We start from the raw sequence: 15,278 nt of genomic DNA, 5'->3' as shown, positions 1-15,278 counted from the left end.
CACACACACGTTCTTGTGAGTGAAGATGTTTACATCAATGTGGTATTGCACCTTTTATGCTTGTCATCCTAAATCAGGGCAAGCGTAAGAGTATGGGGTGTGTGTATGTGTATTGGGGGCAGCGTGGTTCATCAAACGTAGTAACGCCTTTCCGCAGGTTAAAGGTTAAACCCACCTGCTGTCTCAGGTGTATTACCTCTGCCTCCTAAACACTGAGCTGTGATTTCCCATTTGTCTCTCTATAACTCCTTCCACACAGCAGACAACTGACCAGTCATTGATTCTGTAAGAGAAACACAGATCAGATTTGTAAAGTTATAACCATGGTAACGTTGTTCTCTGGCATGTGGAGGTCAGTTGAAGGCTGTTTTTAGCCTGCACAGCCATGATAAAAAAAAGTAATGTTTTGCACAGATTTGGTAAAAAACAATCACGTTTACAAGCTTCGTCCACAGTAACATCTCTAGTCACATGATCTGTCCTCATAGGTCATTGGATCATCTTCAGTGACATTATGTATAACAACAGAACGTTGGACCAATTTTGAAAGCAAACCCCACAATAATAGTCTGCGGGATTTCCACAGTGTTATTGTCCTGCTCTTTATTATTTATTCCCTCAGTAATGTTTAATTCTCAGAGTTTGACTTGACCCCAAAGACCTGAAGTCCAGCTCAGCTGAAAAGAAGCCAGGATAAATATCAGTATCTTCATAGCAGGGAAGGGCAAGGTGCCATGACTGCATGTCTGTCCTTTGGATGATTTCTCTTCTTGACCAGGTGTTTAAATAGAGTTTCTTTATCCTTTTTAGAGAGTAAGTTAGGATCTGATCTGTAGCCGGTCCAGGGCCAGTTAGACCAGGTTCCTTACAGATCAAAACTGATTATTTCCTCTTGCTGCTGCCGCCGTGTCTCTAACAGTTATTTGCTCGGGGAGCAGCAGAAGCGCCTGGGATGTAGCAGGCTGATGCTGCTTTGGTGCTAGTGTACAAAACCTGAAGTCAGAAGTCTTGTAGCTGGTCACTTGAACCTTTAGATTTTTGTGCCGTGTGTGTGACATGACAGACATTTCAAACTCCACTGCATGATCACTGCTGTTCTGCTCAGTATTTTGCACATTGAACTTCTTTAAGACGCATCTGGTGTGGAGAAGCTGCTGCTGATTTAGGAGGAAGTGGACCCGAGAATGTTTGATGGACATTTGTCTAAATAGGAATGAAAGACAAAAATATTGTCTCATTTGGTAGACCAATAGTCTTGTTTCCACGGACACATACTGCTTGTCATGAGAGGTGCTGAAATCCTGACGCAACTTGAATGAAACGTAAATGTCTGGTGTTTGACAAAACATGCTGGTTGAACCCCTAGAGAACAGCGGTTCTCCAGACTTGTTATTGATCAGTGATCTATAACCAGGTACGATAAGGTGTTACCGTGGGTAAAGTCCCCCTGCAGCTCCAACGTCCACAGTTTCAGCTGATCCTGACCGATACGCACTGTTTCAAGTAACCTGCGTTTCGTTGTGCTTTCGCCGAATGTGCCACGCCTCCCATATTCAGACTCCCAGGTTCTCATCAGTCCCTCTTGTTCTTTGTGAAAACCAACCAAGTTGACATTCCTACAGGAGGGTCTGTTGTGCGGTGATGAGGCAAAAAAGGTCCAATCTTTAGTTTACTTTCCAGACTCTGAGTACAACCTGGAATAAAAGAAAACCCGATCAGTCGGGCTATTGGACTGGTCTTCATTAATTACATTGAGTCATTCGAAACACCACAGAACTGAGAACTGAGCATCACCTCGTCTTTATTCTAGAAACGTCATCCGGTCCCGGCCCAAATGTTCAACCTTCCAAGCGGACTTACTCTGGGTCAGAGTGCTAAATGACAGCGGTGCTAGTTTACGGTCTGGTAACTTAAACGCCTCACTTGTTCACTTCCTGCTTAAGATCAATTCTAGATCTTCATATCATTAAAAGTTAATATATCTCATGTCTCTGATAACCCGATCGGCATCGTAAAATTTGAGGTAGCACAAAACATGGTAAGCCAGAGATGTGTCTTCATTTCACCTGAGCTCTGACTTCACATGGACTCTGTAAAATCACCGAGTCATTGTGATGTCACTGGATACATCCAGAGGTGCCATTGTCAGACCTCAACTCCTTGATATTAGGAGATGTGTTGTGATGTTGTGGATGAATTGTGTGTCCACTGTTGTCTCCCTCCTGAAGGGGTTGCAGGTTAGAGTGTGAGATGTTCCTTAGGATCCACCTGCTTGAAGTTGCACCTTCAGTCACATGTCCCAACAGACACTAAGAGATGTGGTCACCCGTTGTCACCATCACCTCTTGAGGGTTGAAATCCACCTTTTATCACACCTTTTAACCATCTGTTGACATTTTATTGAGCAGAAAATGGAGTACACACAGCTTTTACTGTTCTTTTTCAGCCGGAGTAGGAAGAATCTGAGCTTCTTGTTAAAGCACGTCATGATGGAATTGACAGTAGAGCAGCCAGTTTAACTACAAACACTTAAATAACCTTGAAAAGACAATTGTTGGCCTGATCACCAGCAAGTCATGTTTTCTTTAAAAACAAAATGTGTGTGCATGCATGCTGCAGGCAGCAGATGAGCCTGCCTACCTGACTGTGGGGACAGATGTCAGTGCAAAGTACAGAGGAGCCTTCTGTGAGGCAAAGATCAAGACAGTGAAGCGCATGGTGAAGGTCAAGGTAAGACGGCCCAGTCCGTTTCCTTTCCAAGGCAACACAATTCGAACAATGTTGAACAAAATATGACAGGAAACATGTTTCCTGTCATCGCATTGCCACTATCCTATCAGCGAACAGGCCCTGAGGTCAGTCCCCTGGACTCCAGTTGAGGGTGAATATTTGAGGACACTGTTCCACCCCTGCCGGAACACCTCAGGGAACCGAAGCCCCTAGAATCAATATTTAAAATTAGCATGGCGTTTCTCAGTCAGGAGAGACTCAGTCAAAAGGAGTTTATTTGTAAAGGGGTCAGTAAGGGTACCTGGGGGAGGAGCAGACACACTTGGACAGGTGTTTCCTTCCCTTTGCACACATGAGACAGTCTGGGGGCTCCATAGCTGTTAAACTCAAGGGAGGATGACACTTATTTTGATCTTTTAACTCCCAAAATTGAAGCAGCCCAAGGTCTTTTGCTCGAAGGCAACTCATTTTCATCCTTAAACATCTGCTGTGTCTTCAGGTGACCCTGAAAGGCGAGAGTACATCCCAGGTGGTGCAAGATGACCAGGTCAAAGGTCCCCTCAGGGTAAGATCACAGTGCCGTTGAGTTGAGGGAGTGGGCTCGAGTGTGACAGTGACTGAAGGTCCTGGTATCTGGCTGCCCTGCAGGTGGGCTCCACTGTGGAGGTGAAGACCAGCGAGGGTCTGTCCTGTGAGGCTGTCATCAGTAAGCTGACGGATGCTAGCCTCTACACTGTTGGTGAGTGTGACGCTACCGCCTAATTGGATGTTGTCGAGGAGAGGGGTGTGGTGTTTCTGTTTCGTCTAAGTGAGCTTACCCCCCCACCCCCCCAGTGTTTGACGATGGAGACGAGAAGACTCTGCGACGCACATCTCTGTGCCTGAAGGGGGAGAGACACTTCGCAGAGAGTGAGGTGAGTCACATGACTGAGACACCTCCTAACCATTAGAAAAAAACAACGAAAAGTGTTTCGGTGTGAGGTTGTTTGAATCTTGGAGTGTGACAGTGGGATGTCCTTCCTCCCGTCCTACCTGACGGAAACCCTCATCCCGATGTGACTGACGTTTCTCCCCGCCGATGTAGCAATTGACCAGAAGGACCCACCTACAGCATGAAGTACTTGACACAGTGGCGTGGGAAGGACTTGTAACACAGATGGATGCTGTGACCTCTGGATGCTTTACAGTCACTGTGGACAACATTGACCTGACCTTTAGGAGCACCTTTTCCTCTGCCTCCCCCCCATCATCACTCTGTTTTCTCTCCCAGACACTGGACCAGCTCCCACTTACCAACCCCGAACACTTTGGGACGCCGGTCATTGGCAAGAAGTCCAACCGTGGAGGACGGCGCTCCTCCCAGGCTGTGTGAGTCCCTTCAAACTGGTGGTGGAAAAACAACCACCATCGAGGTCTAGAATTAGCACCTGAGTGACATCACTTCCTCTCCATGTGTCTCAGGGCTGATGAGGAAAATGAGTCTTCGACTAGCGAAGATGAAGAGGATGATCGGAGGAGGCTCAATGACGAGCTGCTGGGGAAGGTCTGCAGCATCGAGACTGAGGGGGATTCCAGCAGCTGGTTCCTGGCTCTAGTATGCGCGCACACACACACACACACACACACACACACACACACACACACACACACACACACCTGAATGTTTAAAAACGTTTTGAAAACATGTTGGGATGTTGACAATGTGTTTGTTTGTGCCCAGGTTGTGTCTCCCAGCTGTCAGGACGAGCAGGTGGTGAAGAAGGATCAGTGTCTGGTTCGCTCCTTCAGAGACTCCAAGTTGTAAGTTTGTTCAGTCATCGATGATTTTTTGATGTGATTGGCAGTTGGCCAGGAGCTGATGGTCCTGTGTGTTTGTGTCTGTCTGTCTGTCAGTTACACGGTGGCGAGGAGACATGTCCACCCTGTCAACGCCGTCAACATCAACAAGTCAGAGCTGGCCAACAGAGGAGGTGACGACCTCAGGCTCCGTCATCTCATCTTCGCTTGTCTTCAGTCTTTCTGTCCATCTCCCTCTCTTCATCTCAGTGTGTCTCCTCTTCCGTATGTTACACTTGTTCAAAGTCTTCATCTCTGCTGGCTCTCTTCCTCCTGCAGCTGGCTTTGAGGCGGCCCAGATGTTTGCTCGGCGGCGGGAGATCCCAGAGCTATGGAAGATGGACATGAGTCAGATCCTGGACTCGTCATCCAGCGATGAGGACGAAGAAGAGGAGGAGAAGGAGAGCGGGGAGGACGAAGAAGACGAGGATGAGAAGAAGCAGAAGCTGCTGAAGGACGAGGTGAGAGATAATGCTCTTCAGTGTGACAGAGGTACAGGCTGTGTCAGATTAAGTCAATTCTTTTAAAGGAGTCAGGAAGCAGATGGTCTGTTAAAACATTGTGGTTTGTCCAGACCCTGTCATGTGACCCAGTAACATGGTAGACCTGTGATGGCCAGGTGTAATTGTAACTCAGAACTCTTAGAACCCTACCACCTATACAGATTTCGACATTCCCTTGCTACAGGGCTACTTTAGGTTGCTGGGGTCTCTAAAAGCAGAACAGGAGCAAGTTCATACACTTACCAAGCTTCTTTTCTGTGCAACCATCTTCCAATCTCTGTCCGGAGGGTGGACACCCTCTCTTTGTTTAAGAATAGGCTTAAAACCTTCCTTTTCAGGAAGCTTACAGTTAGGGCCAAGCACGCCTCTAGTTATGCTGCCATAGACATACTCTGCCGAGGGATGCCCCATGATGCACTAGTCTCATTCCTCCGCCTCTTCCTATCTGCGCGCATGTCCTTCCATTAGTGCATGCTAGTAACCTCATATCTTCTCCTGAGTCCCTGGGCTCTCTCATTTCGCAGGGTCCCAGGGGGTTATTATTTGTATTACATTACATGTTATATTGTTTCTTTCATGGATGTTAAAAGCCATTATTGTATCATGTCACAAGGACCGTGGAGCTGTTTGTGCTGCTGCTGCTGCTGTTAGCATGAGATCCTTTTGTGCCTGACCCTCCCAACCCTCACACCACCCCTATCTCTGTCACACTCTTGCTTTCTCACTCTATCCTTCTTTGGAACTCTCTCTCATTCTACCCGACCTGGTTGAGACGGACGGCTGCCCACACTGAGTTTGGATCTGTCCAACGTTTATGACAGTAAAAGGCAGTGTTTCCTTGCCACTGTCACCAATTGCTTGCTAAAGGGGGAATGTTTAAAGAGTGTGGTCGAGACCTGTTCCACAGGGAATGTGTCATGAGACAACTCTTGTGATTTGGCGCTATTTAAATGAAATCTGACTTGACTAGACACCAGTGGTTCACATGGACACAATCAACCTGTTGACTGGATCAGGTTCAGAACTGAAGGTGCTGTTTCCTGTTGAGCAGAGCCAGGCTATGTGATAGTAGGACCATCCTGTATCTTAGCTTGCGATGTGAAGTTCTCCGATAAACATCCCTCCAGTTTCCTGCTGTCGTTACCATGACGGTTTGATATTAGATTCTTTGCTTTATTTTATAGTCCTGTAAATCTGTCTATTGATGGACACCACTTCCGTCATAATTAGAATGGACATCCCTGGAATCTGAACATTGACCCCATCCTAAAAGATCCAATAAAACCCAAGGACTGCAATCTGATTGCTTCCTCTGTTAACATGACCGTCTGTCCAAACAGCCGGATGAGGAGCCCGATCCTGAGGAAAGAGACCACTTTCTGCAGCAGCTCTACAAGTTCATGGAGGACAGAGGTCAGATGCCACCTTTGTTGAAGTGGAAGTCATCTCTGTGACATAAAGCGCATGCCCTGTGGTTCTGATTATGTGTCTGTCTTGCAGGGACACCAATCAACAAGCCCCCGGTTCTAGGCTACAAGGACCTGAACCTGTTCAAGCTCTTCAGGCTGGTGTATCAACACGGAGGCTGCCGGAAGGTACCGACCTACCTCTACTCCCTCACCACCCGGCCCGATCCTCCTCTGACCGAACTGCTGCTGTTACTAATGAGCTCATTTTACGATAAACATTTGGGTGCAGTTAAAGTGTGTGTCTTTCTCAGATCGAGAGTGGGACGGTGTGGAAGCAGGTCTACATGGACCTCGGGATCCCTGTTCTGAACTCTGCTGCATCCTACAATGTTAAGACCGCCTACAAAAAGTAAGAACAGGCACACTGTTGTCATAGAAACTGGTCATGTGACACCTAAGATTTTTTTCATCTCCAGAATCAGATGTTTCAAACTGGATCGACTGGTCCACTGAAGTCCCTCAGACATTTCAGTTCCTGAACATCAGAGTTAAAGATCAGTTAAAAATCTCCATACCCTGATTGGGACTTTAAAGCAGTCTGACCTTTTACCCCTTTCCTTGTGTCCCCAGGTACTTGTATGGATTTGAAGAGTACTGTCGCTCCGCTTGCATCACCTTCAGAACCATCCATCACAACAACCCCCGCCCTCCTGCCGCTCCCACCATCCCCAGGGTGGCAAGGGCCGAGCCGCCGCTGCCGCCGCCCCCCCAGCTACCACTGAAGATGGAGCCCGCTGACGACAAAGGCGAGGAAGCGGAGTCTGAGAGCGACAGCGAGAAGGAGGAGGTGAAAGAGAGACACTCATCCTCGAGGGTGAGACATGGACCACCTCCTCAGCACAAGTTTGTTAATATTTGTGTCTCCTGCTGTCTGCCATCCGGCTTTGCCTCCGCTCGAGCCGAGCAGGAAAAGTTGGCACTGTTGTTTTTCAGACACCCAATTTTTCAATGGCTGTTTGATCTGGTTCTGAACTGACCAGTCTGAAAGGAACCCAGCAGAAACTCAGTGTTCTGAGGAGATAAATGATGTTCCCCTGTGAAAATGGACCAAGAACCCATTAGAAATCTTGTTATTTTGGCTGTAATGGCTCAGTTTGTTGTTGGTTCTCAGTAGAATCTGGTTCAGTCTGTCAGTGACCGACTTGAATGCTGTGGTTCCTTCTGCAGGGGAGGAGGAGGAGGAGCGCCGTTGGACCGCTGAAGGTGGAAAGGGAGACGCTCTCCCGCCTGGAAAAGAGAGCGGGAGTAGGAGAGAGCACGGAGGAGGTCCGAGAGGTAAGGAGACGCAGCAACAGAAGACCAGAAGAATCTGAGAGAGGCTCAGACGAGGAAGAGGATGAGGATGAAGACGACGACGAAGAAGATGAGGAGGAGGAGGAAGAGGAGGAGGAGGAAGAGGAGGAAGAAGAGGAAGAGGATGAAGAGGATGAAGAGGAGGAGGAGGAGGAGGAGGAGGACACAGAGAGGAGAAGGGCAGATAGGTGAGAAGCACACCTGATTTTCACTGCTGATGAGTGTTTTTGTGGACAACCTTCTCCGCACTTACTGGTTCCACCGCAGTGACACGGCCTTGTCCAAACAGGAATCATCTCAGTCGACTGATCTGGCTGCTCAGGGTCTGAGTCTGCTGATGTCATAGGGCGTCCTGGAGAACCAGGGTTTTCCCTCGTGTCCCTGCCCCCCAGTGACCTCATTACTGTTTCAAATCCAGTATTGCAAAAGTGTGAATACTGATGCTGTTTGAGCTCAGAGAGTGTGTGTGTGTGTGTGTGTGTGTGTGTGTACGTGACAGGAGTGAGGGTGAGGAGGACGGCGACTCAGTGACGGGGACGAAGGTTAGGGTCAAGTACGGCAGAGGAAAGACTCAGAAGATTTATGAAGCACACATCAAGAAGACTGATGTCGACAATGGCGAGCAGTTCTACCTGGTCCACTACTATGGCTGGAATGTCAGGTCAGTGATGTCGTCGTCCTCTGACTCTCTGGAGGTGGTGCTTTTGTCGTCCAACGCTGACGCCCGGGTCCGCTCGGCAGGTATGACGAATGGGTAAAGGCTGACCGCATCATCTGGCCTGCAGAGAAAGGGGTAAAGAAGAGGCTGAGGAAGAAGGGGAAGGTGAGAAGTTTTTCATGCGATTTGGTGGCGGCTGCGAGCGATGATGCTGAGTGGTTTTGCATGCTGGACTGAAGTCCCGTTCTTCCACTACCTCTTGGCTGTCACAAGTTTCACCGTCCGTTCAACCGGGGGAGCGAGGCTAATCTATCTGTTTGAGTTTGAATCACCCGGCAACCATTCCAGACATTCTGCAGACAGGTGAAAGCCATGACCTTTGACCCGATTGATGTAACCTTAGCAACAAAATAGATACTGGCTGTGTGAAAAGGAAAAGTTACTCTGGTTTGAGTCCTCAATTCCTTCGCCCTCTGTCTCCTCTACAGAACAAAGATGACCCCGAGGAGGAGAAGATTCCCATGACAAAGCCCACCGGTGCTAAACGTGGGCGTCCCCAGATCAGAACCCCCCCCACCAGTGCCCCCGGACGCAGCGTTTCCAAGCCGCAAAACAGTGAGGGACGGTCGAATGGCAAGACCGGTCGCACGGAGGCGCCATCCAACGTGGCCAACGGAGACAGTAAGGGATGCAGAGGCAGACCAGAACCGGTATCTACGTTGTTTGTTTGAAGACTGATGATTCAACCAAACGAGTTGGCTCACTTTAATAGCCTCAAAGCTTAATGGTAGCTCAACAACACAGGACCCTCCCGGGTCTGACTCCGAGGCGTGACCTGCTGAGGAACAATAATCTGAGCTCTATGACAACGTTCACGCCCAGAACCTTCACGGAGGTTTTGCATCAATCCAGTTTTTGAACAGGTCGTTGAGGTCTTGCAAGTCGGGAACCAGGCTTCGCTCGTTCTTCACGTTCCCCTGAACTTAGAACCAATCAGACTCACATACTAGTCGGCTCCACTCGGAATCAGGTTCTGCTTCAAGCAGACGAACACGGCTGCAAAATTAAGCAAGGGGCTCAGCGCTGGTTCTATCGAGTTCTCTGATTGTCACCAGATGAGAACGAGACAGCTGATGGGGAACCTGAGGAACGTCAGTTTTAAGAAGCACTGACGGAGAACAAACCGTTCCATCATGAATCGGTCAGCTGCTGTCGAGACCACCGTGTTCCCCACTCTTTCATTGACACCCTTCACGCAAGTTGTAACATGAAGCTAGTCAGGTGATAGACTTGACGTGATTGTGCACTGTGTGACCTTCAACTTCTAACCCCTGCAGACACACCTCGAACCCGGAGGACCAGAAGGACATCGGGGATGTACGACTCAGATCGAGCGTCAAACGGTGAGTGACACCGCACTCCTCTCCTATTTGTCCGTCCGCTGTGTGTGACTGACTGAACCCACCCTCTCCATAGAGGATTCTGGGAACTTGTCAGATGACAGCGAAACAGAAGACCCACCAGACAAGAAGCTGTCGCCATGGCGAGGGAGGAACGAGGCGGCAGTAGCTGAGGAGAAGCAAGTAAAGGAGGAAGAGGAAGAGAAGAAAGATCCAACAGAGGTTGCTGATGTCATCATGCCCACTGCCAACAATACTGTTTCCGTGGCAGCAACCTGTCATCCACCGGCTGCACCTACCAGCTTACCTCAGGACCAAGGGCTCAGCCAGTCAGAGCAGAGGGAGGCGGAGAAGGAGGAAGAGCCTGTAGTGGAAGCTGCCATGTTGACGGCTCCAAAAACACCGCCGCTTCACGACAAGCAGGTCACCGCACAGGAAGCAGCTCAGGAAGTGGTTGTCAACACTCCCCCCAACAGGACACCGCCGCGGCTGACGTCCCCTCCATTGAACACTACTGAAGATGAAGAAAGCAAGACCATGCCGCTGTCTCCTATCAGGGTCAAAGGTCGGAGGGCCAACCTCAGAGAGTCAGGCTCCGAAACTCCTCCCAGAATCCCTATCTGCATCTCGAGCCCCACACCCACTGCCAGCCCTTCCCACACAGCCGCCCTCAGCATCCTGAAAAGGCAAGACGAGCCCATGGTCGTCCTCCACTGCCTACCCACGCAGCGCCTGCCCCCTGAGAACCCACCTTCGAAGTCCCCGCCTGCCAAGTCCCCTCCTGCTGACTCTGACACGGACTCTGCGTCTGAGGAGGAGGTGGAGTCTGAGGACAGGAGCGCAGCCGCCTCCAAACGCAAAGCGCCCGAGCAGAAATCGCCGGACAAGAAGCTTCGCTCCGACGCCGCCTCTCCCCAAACCACACCGCCTAAGATGGCCACTGTACCCTCACATGGAAGCATCCCGTCCCCCCTTCGCCGTGGGGAGCTGGAGCGAAGAAGTGATGCCGGGCTAATGACGGCGGAGACGACACGGGGCGAGGCGAAGGAGGAGCCACACCCAGGCCCCGCCCCCAGTGAAGAGCCCCAGATGGGTCCAGAGGCGCTGGTCTGTCACGAGGTCGACCTGGACGACCCCGATGACAAGGAGAAACCGGTCACCTCATCGGACCGCCTTCTGCTGCTGGTGAGGGAGCAACATGCCCCGCCTTTGCAGGTTCGACCCCTGGTCCCAGCCCCCGCCTGCCTGGAGGAGCCTCTCCCGGCCGGGGCTGGTGAGGAGGAGCGAGGTGCAGAGAGTGGTGAGCCGGAGGGAGATGCTGACTCCAGTCCGACGTTTGACGACAGCACGTCACCCGCCATCTCACTGCTGTCTCTGCAGGAGACCAGAGGTCAGTTACATGACCACCGCTGCATGGTCGACTGTTTGGTATTGTCCTGAGTAACCCTGACCTTTGACCCTGCAGGTCAGAAGAGAGTGACTGACTGTAATTCCAGCCCTTTGGCTAAGAAACAAAAGCGCAACCAGAAACGACCCAACACGCCGGGTAAGGCGGAGAAGAATGGCGCAGGTGATGATGTCATACATGATGTCACTGATTTTAATTAATACAATGGGAACTTGAATCTGATGATGCCATGTGGCTCCACCCCATCAGGTCACAGCAGCGATAGTGAAGATCAGTCCCGCCTCTCGTCTTTATCCAAGTCCAAGCCACGTTGTTCGGGTCTGTCGCCGCCGCCGCCAACGCATGGCAAAGACAAGCAGGGTTTCCCGTCGCCGCAGAGAACGTACAAATGGACCTTCCAGCTCGGTAACAATTGACCGGCCCATCAGCCTTTTTCCTAAATTCTGAATACATCCTCATTCATTAACAATTCACTCAAATTGACTTTGACAGTAAGAATGTTCTTCCTCTGTCAGTTTGCTTAATAAATGTCAGGTTGTATCGATGATGTCATCCCATCAGCTGATTTGATTCTCCACCTCCTCAGACGAGCTGGACAGCATGTCGAGTTCCGAGAAGATCTCCTTCCTGCAGGAGAAACTACAGGAAATCAGGAAATATTACATGAGCCTGAAGTCCGAGGTGGCGTCCATCGACAGGCGCCGGAAGAGACTGAAGAAGAAGGAGAGGGAAGGTACGAGCACAGGCCTGTTAGTCAGATGCAGCCATTTTTATGTTGTCTATCTCTGAAGTATGTGTGTGTTTTTCTCAGTGTCAAACACAACAGCGTCCACGTCATCAGGCTCCTCAGACACCGGCATGAGTCCATCCTCAGCGTCCCCGGCTCAGAACTCGGTGGCGGTGGAGTGCAGGTGATGACACGCCCCTCTTCTAATTGCCCCCACCCCTCCCCATCAGACTCTGCCCCTCCAACGCCACCACCTCTAAACAAATTGGAGAGGAGCATCAGCAGCACGGTCACCTGATCAAAGCCCTGCCTCTAACTTTGGAACTGACTTCCTGTTCGAGGAGATGAAGTTGCATCTGTTCAGTTGACAGAGCCCGCCCCCCCACCCCTCCTAAAAGGTGACAGGTCGTGTGACTCAGCAGAGGACGCAGGTTCCCACAGCAGCTCATTAATATGCAAAGTATTTTCTTTGGTATTCAGTCAAACTTTTTAAGAAAAAGTGAAAAAAATGTCTTTTATATGGAATCAGAGCTTTTATTTTGGTACAAAGTTAAAAAAAAAAAAACAAAAGTTTGAGGAAAGGAGTTTGTAGATGAACATTGTTTTTGTGTACAAATAATTCAGATGGAGAAACTTCAGTTGATGGATTTTTTTTTTTTTTTTTAACATGTTTTAAGATCCATATGGAAGATAAACTGACAGAAAAATTGGAGCAGTAAGTTTAAAAGTGATCTGTTCTCCAATTTGTTGATAGGATTTCAACAAATTCTCCTTTTATTCTCTGAATTTAATATTTTCTGTCTCCGGGAATTTTGAGGATCCAAAAACGGTACCGGACAGGCTTCAAATCGAAAGTTAATTTTCTGAACTGGACTCAATGGAAACGATCAACGTTCAAGAGCTGTGATTGAATTTGAAAATAAAAAGCTCATTTTCTTAATTTTGATTGAAATTAGTTTTTGTTGGTGGAAAAGCAATACATCTGTTCACTACAGATAACTTAAAAAGCTTTTCCTACTCCTTGTTGTAACTTCAAGTGAATACTTGTCATTTTGTTTTTTCAAAGTTAGCGTTAAGTTTTTTAATACCTGTTGTTTCCTGTCATTTTTCTTTTTTCCTGGATAGTGTAAGTCTTAATTACATCAACTTGGAGTGAAAACACAACAAATCATTCACAGCTCAGATTTCAACCTGTTAAATTATAAAGTAAAACATTTTTGAGTTTAGTCAAAAGCACTTGACAACCCATCTGCTTGTTTTTCTGGTCCAGCTGATCTTCCATATGTTTACGCTGCTCCACTTCCTGTCGTCTCCCTCTGGGTGGGAAGCTGGCCACTTTCAGCTCCTCGTTTGTTTTGTAAATAAAATGGGAGTAAAGAAAAAATCCCCTCCATGTATTTGAGCTACATTTTACAGCCTGTAAAGAATGATTTATAATATTTTTTAAGAGAAATTGTTTGTACTGTTGTATTAAGAAATCTTGTTTTTTTTTTTTCTATGTGGTGTTTTGCTAGGCGACGCTAGAGAGCGACGAGTGTAAATAGATCCGTGCACACTTCCTCCTGAATAAAGCAGAGCTCTCTGTTTTTAATAAAGTTTTTAAATATTCAGCCAGTGTGTTTCCCTCCAGCTGGATTGGAAGTGAGCTCATGATCGGGAAAAGATGGAAAAATACCTCATTCTAAAAGAAACTCAGTTTGAGAACTGATGGAAAACAGCCCGATGTGAAACATGGAACTCCGAGGACACCTTTTTCATTCAAAAATAAACTTCCTGTCAAAGTTTTTGAAATTTAACCCACAATTCAACCCTCACCGGATCAGACAGACAAGGACATACTAGTAATATTTACTTCTCTCTGTAGAAAAAACAAGCCCACTCACTGGACAAAGTTTAATAAACTGACAGAAAACAAAACAAAAGAAAAAAAAACACATAAGTCTTAAGTCAATTACATACTTTGACCAGGAGGCCCAGGTCCCACAACTGCTTTGGGTCAGGCTCTTCCAGACGCTGAAGGAAATGGAGGCATGGTTTCTGAACCATGAGCTGCAGTTCTGAGTCCTTTCTCGTACCCGGAACAGGGGCCAGTCCGGATCAGCGCGGCTGTCCAAGCAGCCCCGCCTTGGCTGCCAGAGCCTCATTCTGCTGAATATGGTACTCCTGGAACCTCATGGAAATTCTTTGGGTCATCTTAAGGTACTTCTGGAGGCAGAACTCGGAACAGCTGGACTGGAGGCAGAACGTGGATATTGGTTTATTTAATTCATCACAGAAGAGCACTTCTCACGAAACTAAGCTGATGAATCATGGAGTGAGCCGGTACCTCCTCGGGCTTGACATCCCTGACGGTGAAGTCCTTGACACAGTCCATGAAGCAGTTCTCTGTCACCTTGTTGTAGGTTCCCAGGAACTCCTTAAACTGAGGTACATATAATCAGCTTAGATTTCAAAAATAAGAAATAATCAGAAGTGAGATAGCCTAAACAAACCTGTTTAATCTGGTCAGATTCGGACACCTGGACCGCCATGACGACGCTCACCTGTGGGGAAGACAGGAAACATCACTAGAAGGTGAGACACTTCCGTTTAAGACATTTGGTTGAAAATAAAACAAATAAAAGAAACCCCAAATTAACCAGAAAAACAAGACAAATATACCGAAAAGGCCCCCAGAAAGCGTGACTGTCGACGTATTTGGGAAGGTTTGACTATTGAGCTTTATTCTTTTAAGGAAATTACGTTTGAAATAACGGTGACCTTCTACCGGCGTGTTCGGAATTAACATCACCAGTTAAAGGGGCATCGGAATCGAAATTATATCCGATAATATGTATATATTCATATATATATATGAAATTAAAACCCGATTGAATGACTCTTCGGGAAAAAAAAATCTAAAATGAAACGGAAGATTTGTCTGTGCCCTCTGCTTCCACGCTAAGCTAACAACTTGTCTTCAATTAGCCCGGCGCCTTCATTCCGTAGGATTTTTTTTCCCCTTTTAAACAAATTTTGTCCCACAAACAAATACACACGCAAACCAAACCTGAATCGGCCGCTGTCCAACCGAACTTTTCCGAGGAGCTTGTTTATCACGACTGTGCTGTTTGACGCACAGACTTTCTTCCTCTCGGTCTGAAACGAACGACAGAACCGGAAGCGCAGATTCGAGTTGATTTACAACAAACAACAAAAAGCATCGGTATTAAATATATATTTTGATTAATATTTGGGTACTGGACGCCTTAGTG

The 15,278-nt window shown here is 48.0% G+C and overlaps 2 protein-coding genes across 3 annotated transcripts; one reads left to right on the top strand and one right to left on the bottom strand.

Moving 5' to 3' along the window:
- Window positions 1-2,477: 2,477 nt before the first annotated feature.
- Window positions 2,478-13,634, top strand: arid4a (AT-rich interactive domain 4A). Of its 2 annotated transcripts, none has more exons than XM_086150823.1 (23): window positions 2,478-2,730; window positions 3,230-3,295; window positions 3,379-3,469; window positions 3,565-3,644; window positions 4,001-4,098; window positions 4,192-4,324; window positions 4,451-4,530; window positions 4,624-4,700; window positions 4,846-5,027; window positions 6,410-6,482; window positions 6,570-6,664; window positions 6,790-6,887; window positions 7,109-7,352; window positions 7,706-8,019; window positions 8,331-8,492; window positions 8,573-8,654; window positions 8,978-9,170; window positions 9,827-9,892; window positions 9,966-11,279; window positions 11,355-11,435; window positions 11,547-11,702; window positions 11,884-12,030; window positions 12,109-13,634. In XM_086150823.1, exons 1-23 carry the CDS (start codon window positions 2,611-2,613, stop codon window positions 12,210-12,212), a joined length of 4,056 nt encoding a protein of 1,351 aa, XP_086006949.1. In that variant the 5' UTR covers window positions 2,478-2,610; the 3' UTR covers window positions 12,213-13,634. The 2 variants fall into 2 exon arrangements, with proteins under 2 accessions (XP_086006949.1, XP_086006940.1); XM_086150814.1 differs by having other exon boundaries at window positions 2,479-2,730; window positions 11,355-11,459.
- Window positions 12,538-15,182, bottom strand: timm9 (translocase of inner mitochondrial membrane 9 homolog). Its single transcript, XM_086150836.1, has 4 exons — window positions 15,074-15,182; window positions 14,517-14,567; window positions 14,351-14,446; window positions 12,538-14,256 (listed from the first exon to the last, which is right to left on the bottom strand). Exons 2-4 carry the CDS (start codon window positions 14,553-14,555, stop codon window positions 14,122-14,124), a joined length of 270 nt encoding a protein of 89 aa, XP_086006962.1. The 5' UTR covers window positions 14,556-14,567; window positions 15,074-15,182; the 3' UTR covers window positions 12,538-14,121.
- Between the last annotated feature and the right edge of the window lie 96 nt (window positions 15,183-15,278).

Source organism: Fistularia commersonii, chromosome 1 (genome assembly GCF_037954325.1).
Source record: "Fistularia commersonii isolate RoL2024-O1a breed Wild chromosome 1, RoL_Fcom_v1.0, whole genome shotgun sequence".
Classification (NCBI taxonomy): domain Eukaryota; kingdom Metazoa; phylum Chordata; class Actinopteri; order Syngnathiformes; family Fistulariidae; genus Fistularia; species Fistularia commersonii.
The sequence above is the reverse complement of the archived record's forward strand: the minus strand, read 5'-3'. Positions and strand labels throughout refer to the sequence as shown.

Excerpts from the sequence above, each read along its gene's own strand:
- arid4a (XM_086150814.1), top strand. The coding sequence starts at position 2,611 with ATGCTGCAGGCAGCAGATGAGCCTGCCTACCTGACTGTGGGGACAGAT. Across the intron at positions 4,531-4,623 it reads TCCTTCAGAGACTCCAAGTT|TTACACGGTGGCGAGGAGAC; the intron begins GTAAGTTTGTTC and ends TCTGTCTGTCAG. Across the intron at positions 5,028-6,409 it reads AGAAGCTGCTGAAGGACGAG|CCGGATGAGGAGCCCGATCC; the intron begins GTGAGAGATAAT and ends CTGTCCAAACAG.
- timm9 (XM_086150836.1), bottom strand. The coding sequence starts at position 14,555 with ATGGCGGTCCAGGTGTCCGAATCTGACCAGATTAAACAG. Across the intron at positions 14,447-14,516 it reads AATCTGACCAGATTAAACAG|TTTAAGGAGTTCCTGGGAAC; the intron begins GTTTGTTTAGGC and ends TATGTACCTCAG. Across the intron at positions 14,257-14,350 it reads GGGATGTCAAGCCCGAGGAG|TCCAGCTGTTCCGAGTTCTG; the intron begins GTACCGGCTCAC and ends TTCTGCCTCCAG.